Source organism: Myodes glareolus, chromosome 9 (assembly GCF_982192425.1).
Source record: "Myodes glareolus chromosome 9, mMyoGla1.1, whole genome shotgun sequence".
NCBI lineage: Eukaryota > Metazoa > Chordata > Mammalia > Rodentia > Cricetidae > Myodes > Myodes glareolus.
In genome coordinates this window covers 53,182,361-53,206,231 of record NC_142034.1, presented here as the reverse complement: position 1 = coordinate 53,206,231, position 23,871 = coordinate 53,182,361, and the positions used below count along the sequence as shown (strand labels likewise).

Sequence of the window (23,871 nt, the reverse complement as noted above, 5' to 3'; positions counted from 1 at the left end):
TCTAACTCAAGTTCTAGGGCATCAGACACCCTTTTTTGACTTCCATGAACACCAGTCAATAGCAAACAACATCAAACGCTCATGTCTTATACTCCCAGCACCTGGGAGGCAGACAGCTCTCTCATCCTGGTCTACACAGTGGGTTTTAGAACAGTCAAGGTTACATAGATCTTGTCTCAAAAAAAAAAAAAAAAAATCAGGCTGGGGGCTGGAGAGATGGCTCATTGGTTAAGAGCACTGCCTGCTCTTCCAAAGGTCCCTGAGTTTAATTCCACATGGTGGCTCACAACCATCTGTAATGAGATCTGGTGCCCTCTTCTGATATGCAAGCATACAAGCAGGCAGAACACTGTATACATAATAAATCTTAAAAAAAAAAAAATCAAGAAATCAAGCTGGGCGGTGGTGGTGCACGCCTTTAGTCCCAGCACTTGGGAGGCAGAGGCACGTGGATCTCTGGGACTTTGAGGTCAGCCTGGTCTACAAGAGCTAGTTCCAGGATAGCCAAGGCTACACAAAGAAACCCTATCTCAAAAAAACCAAAAAAAAAAAAAATCAAAACCAAAACTAAATAGATAACAAGTCTTTCCAAATGAATGCCAATAAGACTAATGTTTATTATTCCAAATATCATTCTATAAACAAGGGAAAGGAGGCCCCCCAAAAGGCCACATATATAAATAAGATTCATATTTTTATAGATTTGATAGTCAAAAGAAAATTTAAGCATTGCACACAAGAACTGTTTTTATGTTATGTTTGAGATCAGATAGAATACAGCAAAGTCCAAATCAACTTGGTATCTTTGCGCTTTAATTTTTCCTACACAACAGCAATCAATATAAAATCCCCCACAGTACAGTACGGTCTAGCTTATGTGCTCAAGAACGGCATCTTGGATGCATGGCCACAGTTCCAAACAGACCCTGGTAGTTGGAGTACAAGGATTTGTGTCACAGTAAATGTTTTGCTGTTTTGAAATCTTATAACAACTGGCAGAGGTGCAAAGGTTTTCACTGGGGACCTGGTAATGAAACCGTTGCCCTGGGTGCTGCAGCACAGCTGTGTGAAGTTCATCTGTTCGAGGCTCCTCTGCGCAGACTGGATTCTTCAGGCTGGAGAGGTTGCCAACTGAAAAGCAGTTCAGGTCGCATCGCAGTAAAACCACGAAACAGTTGACTTTTTGTTGGTTTGGTTTTTCTAGACAGGGTTTCTCTGTGTAGCTCTGGCTGTCCTGGAACTTGCTCCTGTAGACAAGGCTGGTCTCGAATTCACAGAGATCCACCTGCCTCTGCCTCCCAAGTGCTGGAATTAAAGACAGTACGGTGCCACCACTGCCAAGCAACGTTTTACTTACTTAAGAAAGCTTAAAGGGCACCGTCCCTGCAGCTCAAGCAATCATTAACTTCTTTGTAGTGATACGGAGTCAGAATGGGATTTCCATCTGATTTAATCCCTGAGCAGCTTTATTAAAAAGCTATTTTTTAAAAAGTCCAATAAAAAAACTAAGTACTCTTTTAAAATTCTACCACAATGTTAAAGTGATGAACATATTTCTGTACAGAAACATTAAATTTACTCCAACTGTCCTTCACTCCTTTTCTGGGTAGGAGCCAGTCACTCCAAGTTAAGTTCCCAGTACCTGCTTTGGAGTCAATCAATACAAGCTAAGTTTTTACTGACCCAGAAAACACCCTCTTAGTTTACTGTGGGAAATTGTTCATTGCTAAGGAATATATTGCCTCCCCCTTGTTTTCTTTAACCAGCAAAATGAATGTTCCACTAAAAATATAAAAGCTTCTCTTACCAAGCAAGGCTAAATAAACACCCCTGCCCCTTTGTGTAAATAGGAAAAATACACTTTAAAAAGAAAAAATTTTCTCAATAGCTTTTCAGAAAGTTGGTAATGTAACCATTTTATCAAAGAAGTCACGAATACCCAGACAACCCTAAACACTGACTAAAAGCTTGATTGCTCATGGTTAGGGTTAGAATAAAGCCCAGACCAGATCCAATATACGCAGCTGTGGACCAGTGCGACCCTGGGAATAGAAGTGCTCACTAGGCTATGCTCTCTGGAAAGAACATATTGGACCCAGAGAGAAGAAACTGCCTCCTGTCTTGTAGTACAAGTACCTTGTAGGCAGTTTGGCCCCCTGCTCAAAAGCACAATTTATAAATGACAAAATCCTAGTAGTAGAGCTGTGTCTGGATCAACTAATTAAAGGGCTGTATTTGGCTTTTTCTGGGTTCAAACATTTCCTGGGAAAGTGTGCTTTTTCTCTCCTCTCTCTTCCCCTCCACTTGGATACAAGGCCCAGCCCCGGCTGGCCTAGAACCCCCAGTCCTCCCCTCAGCTGGGTTACAGGTATGATCACTACAACAGGGACTATTTGCTCCTAACAACCAACCAAGATGAATCTTTTCTGGACAGGAAAGGGAATGACAAGGCTTCTCTACTTCCCTCTGACAAATGTAGACAATGAAGGTCGGAGAGTGGCACCTGGTTAGGAAGTGGCAAAGTTAACTCTCCCCAGGTCCCCGCAACAAAGAGGAAAAAAACCAGTAAGGCCAAAACCACAAAGACTGGGAGTGGTGAAAAGGACGAACTGATGCCCAGCTTCTGAGCTGTCAAGCATCTGTCCCATCCCTGCTACCCAGCAGTTCTGATTACGGTTCACCTGAACAGAGACTGCTGGAATGGGCGTGAAGTCTCCTCATGGGCACACATTCGTAGGTGCCCACCCAAGAGAAAACGACCACTGGGCTTCAGAAGGCCACTGCACTGAAAAGTTGGCTTCCCAATTTCAGGAAACCTGCATGTCTCCTGAAAACACTGCTGGGGACACAACCACAGAGGCACTGAGGACCAACCAAGGAACTCCTTTGCTGGTTTCTGCTTGGAGGCGGAGAAGAAAAGGAGCTACACCCTGAGCCATGAGGGCCAACAGGTCAGAATATACCTTATTCTGGCAATATCTAAGGGAGTCAGTTTCTTCTGTTTTCTATTTCAAAGACATACAGGTCTTTAAATAGTAGTGGAGGCTGGGGATTGGCTCAGTGGCAGAGTGTTTGCATAGCATGCATGAGGTCCTGTGTTCTATGAGAAGGAAACAAGGGGGAAAAACACTGAGGTCAACCAATTGAATCTGTAGCTTCCTATGGCTCCTCCAAGAAACATTCCCCTTCCCCAGTCACAAGAGCTCAAGGGGCTGTGTTGTACCTAATTATATCACAAAGCACAATGGCTTATAATTCACTGATTGTCTTATCTTGTGCCAGGCAAACCTCTGGGTAGCTTTCTGTTCATTTCCTCTAAACTTCATTACTCTGAACTTCTAAGTCTTATCCCCCTCTGGCATATGAAGAAACTGAGGCTCAGAAGTTAATTCAGTCACTAGAAATTTCCCAGTCAAACCCAAAGCACAAGTCTTGTATCTCACGGTCTAGGCATGAGCACGTCTACAAGGCTGAGTCTAAGGAGTTTCATGAGCACTTCCAAGCTCTTGAACTCAGCAAGTCTGGCTGCACTGAAGTGTACGGTTCCTCCAGTTTCTGAGTCTACCTGGAAGATAGCTGTGATCTAAGTTCCAGGCCCAGCCATGCTGGCAGCATCCTGGGGTGGATCAGTTTCTGGCAGTTCTCAGCTTCCTCCGGAAGTAGTCAGGGGCAGCCTCATAGAGCCACTCAGCATCCACAACACAGAGGTCACGCATGTAGCATTTGTTGGTGTAGAGTAGTGCAGTGTATACCACACAGGCAGGTTTGCAGTGGAACAGGACAGACGATGGGTGGATGGCCACTGGCTGGTGTGTGTCTGTGGTGGCATAGGTGCCATCTGGCTGGAGTTCAGCAGTACTCATAAAAAGGCTGTGAGCCAGGCAGCGGCGGACACTCTCCATGTCCCCTCGAGATGACACGATTGGCATTGACATCTGTTTTAGGAAACAGAAAAGACCCCAAATATTAACCCTCCCCAGCACTGTACAGCGCAAGGGAGCAGCAAGACCTAAAGAGCGGCCAACACAAAGTGAAATCTTGATTGACATCCAAAGGTAGCATTTCAATTGCCATAGGCAACAGCTCAGGTGAAGGATGAGGGCACAGGTGAGGGAAAATAGATGGAAACCATCCAGTTTGAAGAGAAGCATTTTTAAGATACAGGATGGGAACCGAGCAGTGTGGTGGCATAAGCCTTTAATCCCAGCACTTGGGAGGCAGACAGGCAGATTTTTGTGAGTTTGAGGCCAGCCTGTTCTACAGAGAGAGTTCCAGGACAGGCTCCAAAGCTACAGAAAAACCCGACCTCGAAAAACCAGAAAGATACAGGATGTGGGCTGGAGAGATGGCTTAGAACTTAAGAGCACTGGTTTCTCTTTCAGAGGACCTGGGTTCAAGTCAAAGTACCCAGAACCATCTGTAACTCTAGCTGCAGGGGAACCTCTAAACTTCTATACCACAGGCCCTCTGAGAGAGAGAGAGAGAGAGAGAGAGAGAGAGAGAGAGAGAGAGAGAGAGAGAGAGAGAGAGAGACTGTTCTAAAGGGAGGTAAAACACTAAAACACTCCATCCTGCAGGCAAGCTCACTAAGCAAACAACTCCAAGGCTCCAGAAGTCTGGAACCAATTTTCCTTCTTAATTTTTAGCAGTACTTTTTAAAATCAGAAAATAGTTAAAAAGTTTATAAAAATTTATGCATGAGATTCAGGGTTCCAGCCTGCACTAGAATGAGGTGGGGGTGGGGAGGGGAAGAAAAAACAAGCAAACCCAAATAAACCACAACAGTGAAAGAAAGAAAGAGTGGAACTATGGGTAGATTTTACATTCTTGTACATTTAAATTTTTCCACAATGAGAATTCCTCTCATACCACTAGCAGCAAGCAATCCAAGACCCCCACAATAAAACAAGAACTTCTCATTGAAAAAGAGGTACTACCTTTAAGCAGATTTCCCTCAGCTGTGCTCTGACTTCAGCTACTAGTAGCATATTCTTGCTGTTGACAAAATTCTCTTTGCACCAATCCTGAAGAGAACAAAGAAGAGATCTCAAGCCTCTTATTTCTAGGCAGAGGAAACATGCATGTAACCAATCCAGACTGCACTGCTGAATTCAGAGGCTTGTTCAGGTGTCAAAAGGATATAGGACAATACCTTTATACTGAAAAGTATGAACCATTAAAAATATGAATTGTTGAATCTGAAATAAAACTTTAAGATTTCCTTCCTAGAGTCGTCATGAAAAAAAGTTACCGGCAATGCTGGCAATGAATGCACCGCCATACCCAGAAAGGAAGAGCACCTCTAGAATATTATTAAATACCAGTGAGAAAAGACCAAGAAATTGGTGAAAAATAAACAAAAGACATAGAAATGCCTAATACATATATGTAAGGATGCTTGTTTCCTGAGGGATAGAGGCAATAAGGTTAAGAACATTGGAAAAACAGATGGTACAAGTGATTCCAATCGACAGCTGGAGGAACAGTGGAGATGGGCATTCTCCCACACTGCAGGAAAGACTGCCAGCCTGGAAGTGCCTGCTTCCCAGAGAAACTGAGCTGCAGAACCCAGCCCAGTAAGTCTACTTGCTCACTTGTTGGCCCCACAGAATTTCCCTTGTGAGCACAGGGGGCCCTGAGCAGAACACCACTGTGGTGATGGAGAGAGATGCAGCCGAAAGGACAGAATGTGGATGGATGTGAAGGATGTGTCCCCTTTCCTGTTTGTTTTGAGACAGTCTTATCATACAGCCTGGCACAGTCTACCAGGCCCTGTTAAAAAGCATATCCTTAGTGCTGGGTGTGGTGGCACATACCTATGGTCCAACACTTGGAAGGCTGACAATCAACCTGGGTTACACATATAAGCAAGACCCTGCTTTAAAGACAAACAAACGGATGACAGCCTCTTGGTGGGACACACACCAATGGCAGGTCAGTCTTCAGTAAGGAATAACTCAGCACTTTGTTTAAATATAAATTGAGGGCCAGCGAGAGAGCTCAGCTGGGAAAGATGCCTGCTGCCAAATCTGAATACCTAAATTAAACCCCTTGGACCCATACTATAGAAGGACAGAATCAGTTCCTCCAAGTTGTCCTCTGACCTCTACAGGTGCCATGTAGCACACCTGTGTATGTGTGTGTGCACACACCCATGCATGTTTGAACACAAAGTGTAAATAGAAATAAACTAAAGTAAATATAGCAAGGTGAACAAATGCTAAAATTGCAAGGCAGCATTTTTTAAAAAGAATTCACTAAAGCACAATTTTGATTTATTAACACACAAGAGAATATACTGACCATTTTTCATCTTAGTATAAGGAACTGAAGTATGATATCAAAAAACTAATATAAAAGTTGAATAGGTAGGCAAGAACACCATCTTGTATGGTTTGAATATTCTTCAGTTTCATTGAATCCCTATTGTGAAACATTACTTAGTTCAGTTATAGCATTTGTGGGCCAGTAAGATGGTTCTGTAGAAAAGTATTTGCCACCAAGCCTAATGACCCAAGTTCGAGCCCTTGGATGCACATGATAGAAGGATAGAACCGAAAGTTGTCTTCTGACTTCCACAATATGCTCCCTCGCCCCCATATAAACAAGCAAACAAAGTGCAATTTAAATTTAAAATAAGCTGGGTGTAGTGGCACTTCAGGCAGATCTCTGAGTTTAAGGCCAGCCTAATCTACACAATGAGTTCAGGATAGCCAGAGCTACATAGTACGATCTTGTCCCAAAAAACAAAACAAGCAAGGTGGTGGCGGCACACACCTTTAATCCCAGCACTCAGGAGGCAGGGGGCAGGGGCAGGCAGATCTCTGTGAGTTTGAGGCCAGTTTGGTCTTACAAGAGCTAATTTCAGGACAGCCAGGGCTACACTAAGAAACCCTCTCTTGAAAACACTAAAACCAAACCAAACCAAACCAAACCAAACCCCCTTAAAAATAAATAGTTGGGCATAATAGTAGCACATGCTCTTCATCCTAGCATTTGGCAGGAAGAGGCAGCTCTCAATGAATTTGAGGTCAGCCTACATAGAAAATTCCAGCTTTTGGAGTTATGTAGTAAGAATCTGTTTTGAAAAAGCAAAACAAATTTTAAAGACTTAGGGGCTGGCGACACAGGTCAACCTGTTCTTTAAGAAGATCAAGTAAAATGTCCAACATTCACATGGTGGCTTATACCCATCCCTGGGAATCTGATGCCTCTAGCCTCCACAAAAACAGTCAAGTAAGTAGTGCTCAGAAACACAAGAAGGCAAACATACACACACACCACACAAACAGCCCAACTTAAAAATTATGCTGTTTATAATAGCAGTAGGACACCTGGAAAATGACTAGGGTTAAATAAGGTCAGAAGGTAGAGCCCCATAATTGGATCCCCATTGGCTACTAATTAGGTGAAGGGGAAGAGACCAGACACACATACACTGAAGTCCTCTTGCTGAGTGGTACTGTTTTACCTTGAAGCATCAGACAAGGCTTCTAAATCTTACCAGAACACGAGCCATCTCTTTTCTTTATAAAATGGCCTATCTCAAAAGGACTAAAGTTAGGCATAGTGTGGGGGCTGGAGAGATGGCTCAGCGGTTAAGAGCATTGCCTGCTCTTCCAAAGGTCCTGAGTTCAATTCCCAGTAACCACATGGTGGCTCACAACCATCTGTAATGAGGTCTGGTGCCCTCTTCTGGCCTGCAGACATACACACAGAAAGAATATTGTATACATAATAAATAAATAAATATTTTTTAAAAAAAAGTTAGGCGTAGTGGCACACATCTTTAGTCCCAGCACTCGGGACGCAAAGGCAAGTGGGTCTCTGTATGCTCAAGGCCAGTGTGGTCTAAATATGATTTCCAGGACAGCCAGGGCTACGGAGAGACCTTCTCTCAAAACAAAAAAAAAAAAAATAAAAAAAATAAAAAGAAAAGAAGAAAAAAATAATTGAGTGGCTGAGATAGGGTCTACTTAATTAACTTGTCCACAATTTGAATGAATACCTGAACTATATGTTTTGTTCTAGTGATTCCCAGCACGTACCCATTTCTGAGATGACAGGTGGCTTTGTGTGTGCAACTCTTTTTGATGATTTTGTCAAAAAAAAAAAAAAAGTATACTTAAAAACAGGCCTGAAAGAATGGATATGGCTCACCTTATTCCCACCTAGGTTTTTGAAGGTGCGATAGATGTTGAGCAGGGTGATGTGATCCCCCTCACTGGATATGAATTTTTTCCGGACACTTTGCACTTCATCTCTCCGGGCAGGAGGGTTATAAAGGACACTGTCCACAGACAGCAGGGAGACTATGGTCAGAATTTCTTCCGTACAGTGGAATTTGGAGGACAGGAGGATAGTCTGGAAAGTCAAATTGTATCACATGGGTCAGGTTTCCTAGCTTCCAGTTAGTGTTTCTGTACACTCTTGTGCAGTTTCCCTTCAAGGAGTGTGGTGGCTTTAAGACCGTAATGTAGGGTCAATGCCATTCACTTCTTTGTAAAACAGAAAGATGCCATTCCCACAGGATCCCACACCTTTGTGGGTAGGGCTATGACTGATGTCTGAATCCCACACACAACATACATTAGCACGGTACACAAAGTGGGGTGATATGTCATATTTAAGAGAACCAATGAGGTTAGTTCAGAAGCACTGGGCTTAGGCATTTCCTAACCTGCAATGTAGAGAAAGGGAAAAGAGGAGGGAGGAGGGGTCATTTACTTTGGCAAATTTGGGCTCTAAAGGAAATGCTGCCATCTTTCTTCCAATTGGAGTCAGGGTAAGCTGGTCATCCTTATGTTCAAGAGCACCTAACAGGTCCAGTTGGGCAATGGCCGCCTGAATGTGATCTACAGAAATGGAGACATAAAAAGGAGCCAGAAGTCCAAAACAGGAAGAAGATGCAGCTATTTGAGTGCTTCTGGATGCTTATAACTCTACAAACATTGCCAAGACCACCCGCCACTGAGCTCACACCTTCCTAAGCTTTAATGGTACTACAAGCAAGAGACGTATAAAACAATCATGGGGAGCAGATACCCAGAGGAATGGGGAAGAGACAAATGTCAGAAGCTTGGCTTCCATGGTGTGCGTAGCATCACACAGATGCTGGCTGTATTACACTTTACAGTTTATATTTACTGCTCCTTTTTAGGAATTTCAAAATGAAGAAAATATATTACGAGTAGATCAGTGTGCCCTATGTGTTTTTTCTTTTCTTTTCTTTCTTTCTTTTTTTAAGATTTACAAATTCCCACCCACAGGGACAAATTTTTGTTCAGAAGACAGCCAGATGTCTCTTGAGAGAAGAACTGACCAGGGGGGATCTGGGACACCTATTGATAGTTTACTCTCAACAACTGCATTTCCTTAAACAAAAGAAAAATGGCATGGTGATAAGGGTCTAGATGCCAACGTTGCCACCATTTATTGTTAGTTCTAAAGGTTCTTCCTCCAGGAGAGATTACTAATGAAGGGAGGGACTAGTCAAATCCTAGTTTAACACAAAGGCGCATGCTCTTTATCATTTCATTGGGCTTTATGGGTGTCCCATGGATGCCTGATGACCTCTGGTCCCTGCACAATGGTGCTATTACATAGAACCTACCATTTCATAACAAATGAAATCAAATCAGCAAAACAATATGATCAAAATACTTTTTTTCTTCCTCAAAATACTTTTCCCGGGGGGAAGAGCTCATGTGCTATTTTCTGTCTGTCTGTCTGTCTACCTTCCAGCTTACCTGGAGATGGTTTGGACATGAAGTCAAAGGTGAGGACATTTGGGACTCTCATGGCTAGCAGCTGCAGTATCACACTTGCCAGGTTACACCTGTGAGGGAGATGTGAGGGTTAGTCAACTGTCCCTGACCGCACTGGGACAAAACTGCTCCCTAGAGAGCGTTAGCAAAGGCTGCAGTCTGTGGACAGGAACAGATGGGAAGGAGGCTGGGATGAATGGCACAGTGCAGACACAACCTGGACCTACCTCTGAATCTCTGGTACCGTCATCTTCTCAAACTTCTCGAACTCATCCTCTGTGTAGAGCCGGTAGCAGATGCCACTGTCCTCTCGGCCAGCCCTCCCTGTGCGCTGCCAGGCCTGGGTCTTTGACACTCGTTGTACAGCTAGTACCTCAAGGCCACTGTCTGCAGGGAGAGAGGGCCGTGAGTGTTTTGCTTCATCACATAAGCAAACTGTTTCTAGAGTGCTGGCAAAACCAAAGATGCTGAGTACCACTGAGTGCTTCTGCAACATAGGGGCCTGAAAAAACTCAAGGCTTGACAAGAAAGCACAGATCCAGGCTGCTTGACCACTTTAAAATTTACAGTGAAACAATTCTAGCAATGAGTCATGTGTGAAATGTTATATAAAACATACAACACCCTCTGCAAGCAAGGTGGCAGGAGAATGGTTTCAGAAGTTTGGGCTTACATCATGGGAGGGCCAACTATCCCAGTTGCCCGGCACTGAGGGTTTCTTGGGGATTTTGGTGCTGAGTTTCTACCTAACTCGGAAGGCTGGTCATATATCAACCAATGATGACAAGGTCCTTTGTCTTCCCTGCCAGTTCTATAAGAAAACAAATCATGTGATATTGTTTTCCCCTTGTAAGTAAAAAACATCAATTCTCTCAAGTACAGGAATATTTTGTGTCAGGCACTAGAGACCGACACTTTGCCACCAGTTGACCCCTCCAGTGCTTAGCAGAGAACATGCCATTAAATATTGGGGAGCAATATTAATTGTAGTGGCACCAAATCCTCTGTAGAATAAAGCAGAGTATGAATCAGAAATGCATAGAACTGACTTCAAGGCAGCTTGACACTCATAAGAAGAGAGAGCAGGTGCTCCCTCTGTGCTTACTGGGAACCCTATCCAGCCAGGGCACCTGGCTCCAAGCTGGGCACCATGAAAACCCATACAGCCACACTCTGGTAGCCATTTGGAGAGCCCGCCACCGGTACCAGGCTGTCCCTGGCTTTCTTGCCCCCATTCTCACCCAGCTTCTTGTGGCCTTTCAGACTTCAGTCCAGGCTGTCATCCATCCTGTCTAGGTTCTCTGCAACTGAGTTCTTCCCTCTCTAGGCTTCCTGCCTCAGGTCTCTTTTACAGACATGATTTGACACTGTCCCTGTCACTCAAATCTCAGCTCCTCACAAACATGAAATGTTTACTTAGGAGGAAATGGTGGGGTTTCGGTTTTAACCGTGCTCGCTATACACAGGAGACATTCATGAGCTACAGTTTCTCACCAGGGTTATACTTCTTTGCTTTAACCATGCCCGTGTCAACTACATATTTTATTCCTGTAATGGTTATGGAGGTTTCAGCGATGTTGGTTGAAATGATCACTTTGCGATAGCCCTAAAAGGAGGAAGAAAACCAAAAAGCCGTATGACACACACATGAGTCAGAAGGTGAAAACTCTAACCATGCATTTCCACAATTTGCTTAAGATCAAGAAAAGGTGACTTCATTAGTAGTAGTAGTCATAGCAATTTCAGTCATTACACTTGATGAGGAACAAAGAGAAAGGAGTACATTGGTCCTTTCACTGAGGTCCCGAAGATTAATTTGAGGCAATGAGATGCAGTGGAACAAGATTCAAGGTGGGTAGATAGATAGGAGTTGGAATCCTGGCCTTGCCAGGATCTTGCTATGTGTGCCTTAAGCAATTCCCACCTCCCTTCTTGGGGGCCTTAGGATCCCTTATGGGATTCCATGAGAATGAGAGATGATCTATGTGTCATCACTGTCTGGCACATAAACAAATGGTACATGGGTGCTGTGGCTTATACCAGCTCTTAGAAGAGCCAAACCTTTTAGTCTCTACACCTTTGTGCCCTCCTTCGTCTCTCCCTGCAGCTGTGGACTCTACACCTGTTCCTCTCCAGTAGCTGACCTGGTACCTAAATGTTCCTCCTTCAAGCTTTCCTGGATCACGGTGACAGGCACACAGGCCCCGTTGTAGATCTGACTTGATGCCCAGTGACATGGCTGGCAGAAAGGTGGCACCGCACTCACCTTTGGGGCCCCTTGAAAGACTCGAAGCTGCTGTGAGTAGGGCAGGGAGGCGTACAGAGGAAGGACGAGCATGGCAGGGCAGCCGTCAGGGAGGTGCTTTGCAATGTCTCGGCAGGTCTTGCTCATTGCTTCAATTTCCTCCTGACCAGTAAGGAACACCAGGATGTCTTGAGAAGAGGGGGCTTCCTAGAGAGAGACATAATCATAAACTGATGATTATGATGTTTCCAAGAGGGTTTTTATTTTCTGTTTCACTTTTTAATTATGAAGATAAACAAGTCTGGCAGTGGCACCTCCCTGGGAGAAGAGCCTTAGCAACGAACAGAGTTGTTACCACGAAAGTCAGTCAACTATGTTCTGAAACCAGGTAAGGAAGTTTTGCAGGGAAATTAACATTGTATTGTAAGACAATACAATGAAAGCCTAGGAAAATCTGTATAAACTTCTTTAAGTTAGATGGCTCAGTGGCAAAAGGCACTATAGTGATATTTTATTTATGTTTTAATATATTAAGCTTGCCTGAAGATCTAAGCCACTAGAGGTCAGGCAAAAGTGTCGCACACCTTTAATCCCAGAATTTGGGAGACAGAGGCAGATGGATCTCTGTGAGTTCAAGGACACCCTGGGCTACACAAGATCAAGGCAGAAACAAATTTAGGTGGTGGTGGCTCATACCTTTAATCCCAGTACTATGGAGTCACACGCCTTTAATCCCAGCACTAAAGGGGAATATAAGACAAGGAGACAGAGGCTGAGGCTGAGGCTCAGCCTGCAGTCACCCAGCCTTGGCAGATGTAAGACTTCCCTAGTGTCTTGACTGTTTTGCTTTTCTGATCTTTAGCTTGAATCCAGTAGCTGTCTCTGGGTTTCTATTATTCGTGCTACAAGGCATCTGCTGCCAAGGCTACCAGCCTGAGTTCAATTCCCAGGACCCATGTGATGGAGGAAAGTTCTCTGACGCCCTCATGGAAATTGTAATTTCAGCAACTGAGCTCCCATTGAGCCTGTCCATGTAAAGGTGAGAACAGAGAACCAACTGCACAAAGTCATCCTCTGACCTCTGTATGTGGGCTCTGCCCCTCCCCCACACACATCAAGTGTACACATGCACCCCCTCCCCACAAGAAACTTATAAAAATAAAATTACATTAAAGAATTTTGGCCACACTTACTAGGCAAGCACTTTATTCACTGAACCACTCCCCGGCCTCAATCACTCACATCTAAATGTAAAACAAAATAAAAAGATACTCTGCAGTATATCTCGAAAACTTGAAAACACCCCAGGACACGCGTGGAACATACTTACAATTGCAGCATTCAGGAAACCTAGGCAGGAAGGTGGCAGGTTGGAAGCCAGCCCGGATGCGTGGCAAGACTAGACATACTTGAATGGCATACTGGGTTGCAACATAATGTATGCTTTCCCCCCACAGGTTCCAATATAAAGAGTATGCAGCCCACTCTTCTAACTTATGAGAGCTTTCTAGCTCAGAGAACAGCTGCCGATAACTGATTTATTTTTCTTTTTGGAGATAATAGGAAATATCAAAAGAGGCAAAACAGATAAAGCAAAGAAACCTTTTTTTTTAGACGATCACTTTATTACATTTATTGATTTGTGTGAGTGGCACGTGTGGAGGTCATGGGAAAACTTTAGAGCCAGTTCTCTCTTTTGACCATGTGGATCCCAGGGATTAAACTCAGGTCCACAGGCTCAGAGCCAAGCCCCTTTACCTGCTAGGCATCACTACTCATAAATGAGCTTTTCCTGATGATACCACTCACAACGCTCTCAGATTCAGTTGCTTTACTTTCAGAGGTTAACTGTTCTCACAATTAACTGTAAAGTGAAACAGAACTTGCCAGGAACTTTCATCCCTTTCCATACCTGGTGGATCTGGAAGACTGAGATAAGCGCTGCATGCAGGTAATCCTGCTGAGGCTGTTTGGTATAGAAAATCTGGATTGGGTGCTGCCGACCTTCAAGGTACAGGACAGGGGCTCCATTGAAATACTGAGAAAACAGGTCAACATCCATGGTAGCTGACATCACAATCACCTACAGAAAAGAATGAGGATGGGAAATAAATATTGGACAGCATTTCTACAAAGCAGATGGCTGAGGCCTGTATCACTCCCACCATGGTTAACTTTCTCCCATGTGCCTGAAGTACCCCCGAAAGACAGCCTTGTCCTTAAGCACAGTCCACATACTTTGAGAGGCAGTTTCCCTAGCTCCTTTCGCCTCTTCTGCGCTGCCTTCACTACTCCAAACAGCACATCTGTGTGGATAGTCCGCTCATGGGCCTCGTCCAAAATGACACAGCTGTACTTTCGAAGTAAGGAGTCTGAAATTGCTTCTCGAAGAAGCATGCCATCTGTCAGAAACTTGATCCTGGTGTCTTCTGAGGTGACATCCTCAAAGCGCACAGTATAGCCAACCTGAGAGAAAACACGGCTCCTTTATTTATTAAACATTTATTGGACACCGGTCAACTGTCTATCCAGCCCTGTCCTCAGCAGCCTGTCTACGTGGAGAGAGAAACACTGGACAATTACCGTTAGCTGCAATGAAGCATCTCAAAGAATGAAAATCTAGAGACAGGAATGAGCAAAAGAACTTGCCCCGCAGGCCTGGCAATCTGAGTTCAATCCCTAGAGCCACAGATGAGAGAACTGACTCTCAAATTGTCCTCTGACCTCCATACTGACACACAGTAATAAAAGGAAAAAAAAACAACACACACACACACACACACCCTAATAATCTTTAAGCTACTTAAGTACAGACATGAAAAGTCCAAACTATTTTTACTTGTAACACACATATGCAAGACAAATATGAATCTGTCTCCTACATAGTTACAAGACTGATTCTATAGACCTACATTAAGTACAGTGTTCACATTTTTATAAAAATACATATACCTAATTCATACATACATGTAATAGATGTAAAAGAGGTTTCTGGACAGACATGATACTGCATGCTTGTAATTCTAGCACTTTGGAGGCAGAGGCAGGAGGACTGCAGTAAGTACAAGGCCACCCTGGTCTATACGCCTATATTCTATGTTCCAGGCTAGCTACAAGTGAGACCCTGTCTCAAAAAACTCAAATCAAACCAACAAACAAAAACAACATGTCTTAAAGTCTTAAACTTGTAAACTAGGTGTGAAGGGTCCAGCTCAGTGGTGGGGCACTTGCCTAGGATGTTCAATCTCAGCACCTCTAAACAAGAAAACATCTGATTTACTCAACTTGCCAATAGCTGTGAAACCAAAGCTAACTGGACTAAGAGCCACCGATCTCTCTAGAATTGGGAAAACTCTGAGCTTAGCCTAAAAGCAGTGGCAAGGAAAAAACATGCTATTCAACTGAGTGCTGATGCACACCCTTGTCATCACAGCATACAGGAGGCTAAGGCAGTAGGACTGAGGATTCAGAGTACCAGGCCAGTCTGTGCTAGGGGAGACCCTATCAACATAATAATGGGAGCTGGAGGTGGAAGGTGCTGAAGAGCTTGTTCAGAAAAATAAAGGGCAGAAGCACAGTAGGTGCAGGTTAGTACGTAGAGCAAGGTAGAGCAAGGAGGTACCAGCTTCCCGAGTTCAGTCCTCTTCTCATCTGAGACTCTAGTAGCAAGAGAGATGGCAGCTACTCGACGGGGCTGGGTCACTGCAATGATGCCCTGGCGGCTGATTCCCCCTTCATAGAGATACTGTGGGATCTGAGTTGTCTTCCCAGAGCCAGTTTCCCCTAGGAGAGAAAAGAAACTTATTCAAATAAGACTAAGGTAAACTTACCAAATAAAAAGCTTCAAGTCAGGAAAAACAAAATAAAAACACACAAGAAAATAATGAGTTGGTAAGTTCTAGGCAAACGGGCACCCAGGTATACTGCTGGAGAACAGCCACGGCTACTGTTTCCCAGGGGGCCTCTACATTTCAGAAACCTCTACACTGGGCTGGGCATGGTGACACATGCCTTAATTACAGCAGGAAAATCTTTCTGAGTTCTAAGCCAGCTTTGTCTACACAGTCAGTGCCACATAATAGAGAGATTGTCAAACAAACAAATAATAAAAACATCCTAAACTTTTTTTTTTTTTTTGAGACAGGGTTTCTCTCTAGTTTTTGCATGCCTGTCCTGGAACTAGCTCTTGTAGACCGGCTGGCCTTGAACTCAGAGATCCACCTACCTCTGCCTCCCAGTGCTGGGATTAAAGGTGCGCCACCACCACCAGGCCATCCTAAACTTTTAGAATGTTTACACAACTCCACTTGCAGAAATTTGTCTATGTAAACAAAGATGTTTATTCAATGATGGCAATAGTACTGGAAGCATGTATAATAGTATGTGTGCTGATTTGAATAGGGACAGCCTCCATAGACTCATGAGTTGGAATGCCTGGCCCATAGGAATGGCACTATTAGGAGGTGTGGCTTTTTGGAGGAACTGTGTCCATGTGAAGGCAGGCTTTGAGGTCTCAAGTGTATGATCAAACTACACCCAGTGTGGCATACAGTCTCCTGCTGCCCATGGATCAAGAGGTAGAACTCTCAGCTCCTTCTCCAGCACATGTCTGCCTGCACACCACTAAGTCCCAGCATGACAATAATGGACTAAACCTCTGAACTCTAAGTCAGCTTCCATTAAATGTTTTCCTTTAATAAGAGTTGCCATGGTCACAGTGTCTCTTCACAGTAACAGGAACCCTAAGACAGTAGGTAACTGGTATAGTTACAACATAAAATGAAATATGACAGTCATGTAGCTTGATAAATACTGACTGAAAAGATGTCTATTCATACATTGCTCACCCTTCTCTGACGGCTGCTTGCTGCTTTCTTCAAATCTTTGCTTTTGCCTACACTATTATGGGTACAATACCTACCTGCTTCATACTAATTGGCAAGTTGCAGGATGAGTCAGACAGTAAATTCTTACCCTTAAGGCTGTACCAGTGGCCCTCATCTCTGAATCTCTCTTCTAGCACAGATCATTCCAAACAGTACAGAAGTACTTGAATGTTTCTGCCCTCTTCTAATACCTGATAACAATCTCTTCATAGGTTTGAGTACCCTGCAGAGTGCAAGCCCCCAATGAGGGTTGTTTCCTACCGTCTGTTGGTACCTCGAACAGCACCTGATTAGAAGAGCTTAGGAAACCTGCACACCCTTCTTTGCTACGGCTTATCCTCTTTAATGAAGTTCTCCAGTCCCATGTCTTGCATTTTCTCCCAGTTCCCAACTGCTTCTGATTGTTCACTTTTCTTGACTTAGCCAAGACTCTCGGACTAAGAATTTGATTATCCTGCAGTTTCCCAATGAATCCTCCACACGACCTCAGACTTGGATCAATGTCTCTTGTGCCCTTTGCAACTCCTAGTCTAAGGTAACTGACAATTGTGAAAACAGAATATGCCAACCATGCAGATGCAGGACCAAAATGCACCTGGGCACCAGCTCTACTGTGCATCCTGTTCCTGTTTTTGCAGCCTGTCTTCTGTCTCCATCTCCCAGAGGGCCTACTTTTGTTCTCATAGGGACTCCTGCATCTGAGTCAATAGAAAGCCCTCAAATGTGATTTCTCTCTACTCCCTGCTACAAGGGCTTTTGCATCACTTTGCCTCCTCTGAGGTGGCCTTTCTCCTGTGCCAGGTGGGCCCCCCTTCCCTTACACTTCCCGACCTTTGCTCCCTTAGCTCCATTCTCTCTTCAGTGTCTCTCTGCTCCGTTCACTGAGATCTGTAAATATTTAAAAGTTCCTCGCTTCCCTCGTTTGGCCAAAGCAGAAACCGGTTTCCACCGCCTTCATTCTTGTACCTCCTAATCACTTCTCAGTCCATTGTCAGGTCTGTTCAAGTTCTCTTGAAAACATCCTCAGTAGGAACAGAACAAGAACAATGGCAGCCTGGCTACTGCTGGCTGATGTGCCTTTCTAGCTAGAATGGTTGGTGATCAAGGGTGATGGTTATTTCCTGGTACCCATTTCTGCCCTCAGCTTCCTGAAATGATTTAATAAAAAAAATCTGTGATGAATGGGTCTGCACCCTGAGGGTTAAAGTGAAGCTGACTGATTATTTTTCATATATAAAAGTTTAGATTTGTGATTCTTAAGATTAACTTTTGAGATAATTAATAAAATGATCGATCCTTTCGTTGTAACCACAAAATGAAGTTAGAAGTGAAAAAACTGGCTAAGAAAGTACCTTGCTTGCTTACACTTTATTAATCTATAACAAGGTGCTTAGACATGAATATACGTGGGTCTTTGGGAATGATTTATTTCTCACCTGTAATACGTAAATTGTTTAATCATGTAAGGGAAATGAGAAACATGATTTTTTTTACTTGCATTCATTATAATTACTCATTCGAAAAATAGAATGGAACTACACTGTAATTTCTATACTGTTTGAAATATTCTGTAAGGATATATAAACTGTAAAGGAAAAATAAGGAAGATAGAGAGATCCTGAAAGAGTGTCTTTGTGTGCGTGTTTCCCCTTTTCACTGGCCCCACATAATTAAGTTTTGCCTCACTCGCTAGACTCAGAGAATTAAATTTTACTCCCCCTGATTAGAAGGGGGTGGGGAAGCACTGGAGAGGCAGACGCAGGTGGATTTCTGAGTCCGAGGGCAGCCTAGTCTACTGAGTGAGTTCCAGGACAGGCTCCAAAGTTACAGAGAAACCCTGTCTCGGAAAAACAAAACACAAAACAGTTTTAAAAAATTTCTTTAAAAAAAAAAAAAGCCAGCTCCACGCCTCCCCTTCAGGGCCCGAGCTTCTGAAAGCCGGATTTAGAGCTCTCCACTCCATCCTCAGAACTCCAGGTCAGAGACAGCCGGCACTCGCAGATCTTTTCCTCGCTCCTTCAGGAGCTCCTCTTTTTTAACCACTGTGTATCAAAGCCCCCTGAAATCAGTCCCTGCCCTCCAACTCTCCCAAGTTCTTCTCGTACACAAGAAACTGGTGCCCGTGAACTGAACTGTTTCTGACCGCCAGTCTCTCCAGCGTCCCCAGGGATTCGCTCCGCAGTAGCTGCCTCCTCAAAGCCTGGGGAAGGTCCGCCCTTCAAAGCCCTCAGAGAGATGCACCCACACCCCGTGATGGAAAGTGTGTCTTTACCGCCACACACGCCGGTCACTCGCACCGGGCAGTCAGCGCCAGCAGGCTAACTCATCCGCCTCTTTCCCGAGGTCCCCGTCCATGCCGGACACAGAAAACCTTTCAAGTTTGTTGAAGAAGCCAACACCAAGGGAGTGAGAAACACCGAAAAGAAAAATTGGCCTCGCAAAGCCAGGAAGCTCCCGCCAAAGCGGCCACTCACCGATGAGGACCGCACTGTCCAGGTTTCGGAGCTGAGCCAACAGCTGCCCCCGCGCCCGGAAGATGGGCAGGCTCCGGCGCTGCAGCTCCAGGGCCTCGCGGTAGGGATTGGCCGAGGGCTGGGCCAGCGGCGGTGTCTGCCTCCGGCCTCCTCCTGCTCCGCCACCGCCAGGCGCCAACAGCATCACCACCCGCCTCCCGGGAGGGCAGGAGCCCGGCCGGAATCTCTTGGCCGGCGGGAGGCCCGCCTCCTCCGGCATGTCGGGAGGACCGCAGCAGGAGGCCCCGGCGCAGTCGGCTCCGCTACGCCGTGGACCGCAAACGCGCACCGCCCCTTTCTCTCCACGTGCAGGCGTCTCTGGGCGACCACCGATGATCTCACCGCCGCTGCCAGACTTTAGGAAAGGAACTCTAATTCCCGAAATGCATTGTGGGTTTGGGTACCATTTACATCCTGTGAGAGCAAGGCCTGAGGTGCGAACCTGAGGTGCGACCTAAAAAACTGTCCGAGCAACAACAGGGAACGATAGCTATGTGGTTCCAGAGGCCTTTATTGGCTAATGACGTTGTCCTTTGGGACTCTCGTCATCACAAAACCGTTTCTTTCCGATCTCCAACAATAGTCACGTTTTAAGGATGTTACTTAATTCTGTAAAATCAACGAGGAACGCAAACATTTAACGTTCTAAACAATGCACATTTTAAGATACTCACTGACATCTCCGATTGACAAATGTAGATAATGAATTTTCTGAGATTAAAGTCATTCAGATGCTTCAAAGAATCTTGAAAATGTTACTAGTGAATATCTTAAGTTACAGAAAGGTGATCTATGATTCTGACAGCATGTATTTCCCTCACAAAATAATATGTTCAAATAATACAAGAGGTAAAAAAGAAATTGTCTTTAACTCATCTCCCAGTAATTTCTATCAGATTCTCAAATTCTTTACACAGCTTTCTGGTCCTATTGTGCACACCTTAATCAATGGGATAATTCAGTACTCCCACAGAAAACTTGCATATAGCCAGTTCTTCCTTGCCTTTCCAAATGCAAGATCTTAGATACTTTGCCAATTCAACACAGAAAGACTGGCAAGCAATGAATGGTTGCCTTAACATTTTTTTGAGGGGGGGGGATGTGGGCGTTTTACTTGTGTGTGTGTTTTTAGCTATTTGCATGCAATATTCATAAAGCCAGAAAGAGGGTAATGATCCCTTGGAATAAGAGTTAAAGGCAGTTGTGAGCCTCCTTCTGAGTGCTTGGAACCCAGTTCCCTGGAAGAGCAGTCAGTCCTCTTAACCGCTGAGCCTGTTCTTCAGACCGATTTGCTTTTTCTTACAGGAAATGTGACTGCCAGTGAATAAACTATAACTCTCAATGCATGTGAAGGATATCCACCAAATTTAGTACGTGGACCTACTTTTTAAAATCCCCAGACATGGACTTTTTCCAGTCTGTTGTGGAATCTGATGTGGCCTGTGGCCTTGGTCCTCTGAGATGCTTCAAAGCCTTAATAAGAATTCTAGATCCCCGTAAAACCCTACTATACCCAAGTTTACCAGGAAATTTGGGTAGGAATCAGGTTAATGACCATCCTTTTTAAAATCAGGAGTGCTTTCAAAATCAGTAAAGCCTTCAAATCCAGTTCTGCACATGACCACAGCCATCATTAACTGATCCATGTCCACTCGAAATGCAGCTGTGTTAGATGGGAACATGAAACATCGCTGTATACTTATGTAAATACCATTTACAATGTGGCTTTCATAAACGTATCTGATTAGCTAAAAACCAAATCAAACAAAAACTAGATATTTTTATCAAGCTTCCAACAATATAACTAGGGGCTAATAAAAATGTCCATGTTGAGTGTGTTTAGGATTCATGTTAAGAATATACTGACGTGGTCGGGTGGTGGTGGTGGCACAAGCCTTTAATCCCAGCACTTGGGAAGCAGAGGCAGGCAGATCTCTGTGAGTTCGAGGCCAGCCTGGTCTACAAGAGTTAGTTCCAGGATAGGTTCCAATGCTACAGAGAAACCCTGTCTCGAAAAACCAAAAAGAATCCAAATAGGTTATATAAACGAGTGTGAAACCCTTAGTAGGTAAGACACCTCTCCCTGAAAAAAAAAAAAAGAAAGAAAAAACTTCATACATTTATCGTGTGTGAAGAGAGTGCAGAGAACTTATGTTAAATTGCTTCTCTCCTTCTACCATGTGGGGCCTGGGAATTGGACTCAGGTCAGGCTTGGTACTTACTAAGTGCCATTACCTCTGGAGTCATCCCACCAGCCACAACACACACACACACATGCTCCCCTTCTCTAGAAGCACCCACTAATCACAGGCAACAGTTATCACGCAAGCCATTCTTTTTTAAGAAAAGCAAAACAAAAATTTGTTATGTTTTTAAAATATTGGCTCAGTTTTTTTTTAATGAAGGCAAAATGTAACATTTCTATAAGGAACTCGTTCCTAGTAACCCACTTACTCAGTAGCCTCAATGATAAAATAATCAGAGTTGAAAACTTTAAACATTTATTACATAAACCATGTTGTCCACATGTCCTTCAGTGACAGTCTGAAATATGCTGTTCCTCCAAACAAGTCTCCTGTGGTTCAGTGGCTTTTATATAAAGAAGCTAACACACTAAGTATTCAAAAGCATATCCTGACCCTTCCTCTGGAAGACGATCCTTCAGACACATTCCGTTCTTATCTGAGGTGGTGAAGTCTGTACACCTGACTCCCTGTTCTGACTGTGACTATGCCGGCTCATGGTCACTTTGGCTTGCATGGCCACCAAACCATTGCCTTGATCATGTTTATCTTTGCTCCATACTGCTTTCAAAGCAATCTTAAATTTTAGCAACTAGGTACAAGTTTGCATACATACACATTAATCCTTTCATAATTAAAAATACAAGATAATTTTTACTGATAAATGAACAAAGTATTTATTCAGCACCCATGTGCCAAGCACAGTGCTAGGCACTGTGGTGGATACAAAAATTAAGACATAGTCCCTGCCCTTAAGGAGCTTACATTCTCATGAGGGAAACAAAACTAACATGTAGCAGCTAAGAACAGTACAAGACAATGTATGGTTTGGTATAAGAATTTTAGTACAGATTTGAAGCTTCATAGGGATTTAAAGAAGACAATGAAATAGACTTTTGTACTAAGATTTGAGTGTTAGGGTCTTCAATGACTGAAGAACTTAAATTGAGGTCCCTGCTAGGTAGAAGTGGGAGCAAGCTTCAGAGGAAGACAGATATGCATTTGATAAGGGCCAAGAATTGAGTGCAGACTTCTGAGCAGAGCCGCTTAACCATAAAAGCAAGGTTCAAGAGCTTTGATGAAAACTCAAAACAGTAAGTAGCTTAGTCATCCTGAAGAGGAACAAAGGGCAGGATACTGGCTAACACAACTAGAAGTCACCTGGCAAAGGAAAACGCAGCCACAAACTAAAACAGTGGCAGAAGGCATGACAATTCTAGGAAGCATGTTACACAACATGCCAATAGCTCCAGTGTTTCCTAATTCCCAGAGGACCCCAGAGACAGCGCTATGGTTCCATTTCAAGATCCAGGATGTGGGCATTTTGCTTCACACAAGTACAAAAGAAATATAAAAGACAGGAAGACATAGAAGAATGACAGAAAAAGAAGTGGAAGAAACAAGTAAAAATTCATAGTGAAAAAAACACACTAAAGTATATAAAATGTATCTCCTAGGGAGATGCAATTGGCATGTCCATTCAGGGAGATGCAACTGGCATGTCCATTCATTTTAAAATGAACATATATTGTATTTCTATAACAACGGAACAAAACTCCCTAAGCTTTAGGTGTGCTTTTCAGTTACAATCCAGGAGACATCTCAAACTATATTCATATATGCTTAAGTGGTCACAGAATCCCATAAGCCAATCTCTCTTTTCTGTTGACTCACATTACAAAAAGGAAGTGTGTTTTGGAAGAACCAGAATCAAGAGGTTTGCTGGGAAAATGAGGACTTTTCCTCGTGCCCAGGTAAGCTCAGCGATCCTATCAGATTACACAGGACCAGAGACACAATGTGGGACTGGCCAAACTAAGAGGCCAAATGACTGAAACTGGCATTCCCAGGGCACAGTGTGGAGCACAGCATGGCATTTTGCCAATAGGAATTGACATCCTAAAAACCAGAGACTGAGAGTTTGAGGCCAGTTTGGCTTACAGAGCGAGTTCCAATGACAGCCAGGGCTGTTACACAGAGAAACCCTGTCTCGAAAAACCAAAAAACCAAACCAAAACAAAAAACAACCAGATACTGCGTTAGGCTATGCATCCAAAATGCATTTCCTGCTTTACCCAGCCATTAATATGTACAGGTATCTCCACTTAAAATCAAAAGCAGGGGAAGAAATTTTAGAATTAAAACTTTACCACAAAAATTCCACTAATTAGCTAAATCCAAAATTAATTCAGGGACAATAAATAAAACCTAAAGAAA

General features: G+C 43.8%; 2 protein-coding genes across 3 annotated transcripts; one reads left to right on the top strand and one right to left on the bottom strand.

Moving 5' to 3' along the window:
• Window positions 1–593: 593 nt before the first annotated feature.
• Window positions 594–19,795, bottom strand: Dhx33 (DEAH-box helicase 33). 2 transcript variants are annotated; one of them, XM_048448585.3, is made up of 12 exons: window positions 19,373–19,795; window positions 15,635–15,795; window positions 14,251–14,478; window positions 13,925–14,095; window positions 12,034–12,219; window positions 11,262–11,373; window positions 9,995–10,154; window positions 9,750–9,838; window positions 8,728–8,855; window positions 8,161–8,364; window positions 4,938–5,024; window positions 594–3,935 (listed from the first exon to the last, which is right to left on the bottom strand). In XM_048448585.3, the coding sequence occupies exons 1-12, from the start codon at window positions 19,629–19,631 to the stop codon at window positions 3,627–3,629; spliced, it is 2,094 nt and encodes a 697-aa protein (XP_048304542.1). In that variant the 5' UTR covers window positions 19,632–19,795; the 3' UTR covers window positions 594–3,626. The 2 variants fall into 2 exon arrangements, with proteins under 2 accessions (XP_048304542.1, XP_048304543.1); XM_048448586.3 differs by lacking the exon at window positions 19,373–19,795 and adding an exon at window positions 19,171–19,187.
• A 54-nt stretch (window positions 19,796–19,849) lies between these two features.
• Window positions 19,850–21,156, top strand: LOC148120910 (ATP synthase subunit ATP5MPL, mitochondrial-like). The gene is made up of 2 exons (XM_087910383.1): window positions 19,850–20,172; window positions 20,902–21,156. Exons 1-2 carry the CDS (start codon window positions 20,143–20,145, stop codon window positions 21,046–21,048), a joined length of 177 nt encoding a protein of 58 aa, XP_087766509.1. The 5' UTR covers window positions 19,850–20,142; the 3' UTR covers window positions 21,049–21,156.
• The last annotated feature ends 2,715 nt before the right edge of the window (window positions 21,157–23,871 follow it).

Excerpts from the sequence above, each read along its gene's own strand:
- Dhx33 (XM_048448585.3), bottom strand. The coding sequence starts at position 19,631 with ATGCCGGAGGAGGCGGGCCTCCCGCCGGCCAAGAGATTCCGGCCGGGC. Across the intron at positions 11,374-12,033 it reads TCTTTCAAGGGGCCCCAAAG|GGCTATCGCAAAGTGATCAT; the intron begins GTGAGTGCGGTG and ends TCCTCCTTTTAG. Across the intron at positions 9,839-9,994 it reads ACGGTACCAGAGATTCAGAG|GTGTAACCTGGCAAGTGTGA; the intron begins GTAGGTCCAGGT and ends TCTCCCTCACAG.
- LOC148120910 (XM_087910383.1), top strand. The coding sequence starts at position 20,143 with ATGCTTCAAAGAATCTTGAAAATGTTACTA. Across the intron at positions 20,173-20,901 it reads GAATCTTGAAAATGTTACTA|ATCCCCGTAAAACCCTACTA; the intron begins GTGAATATCTTA and ends TAAGAATTCTAG.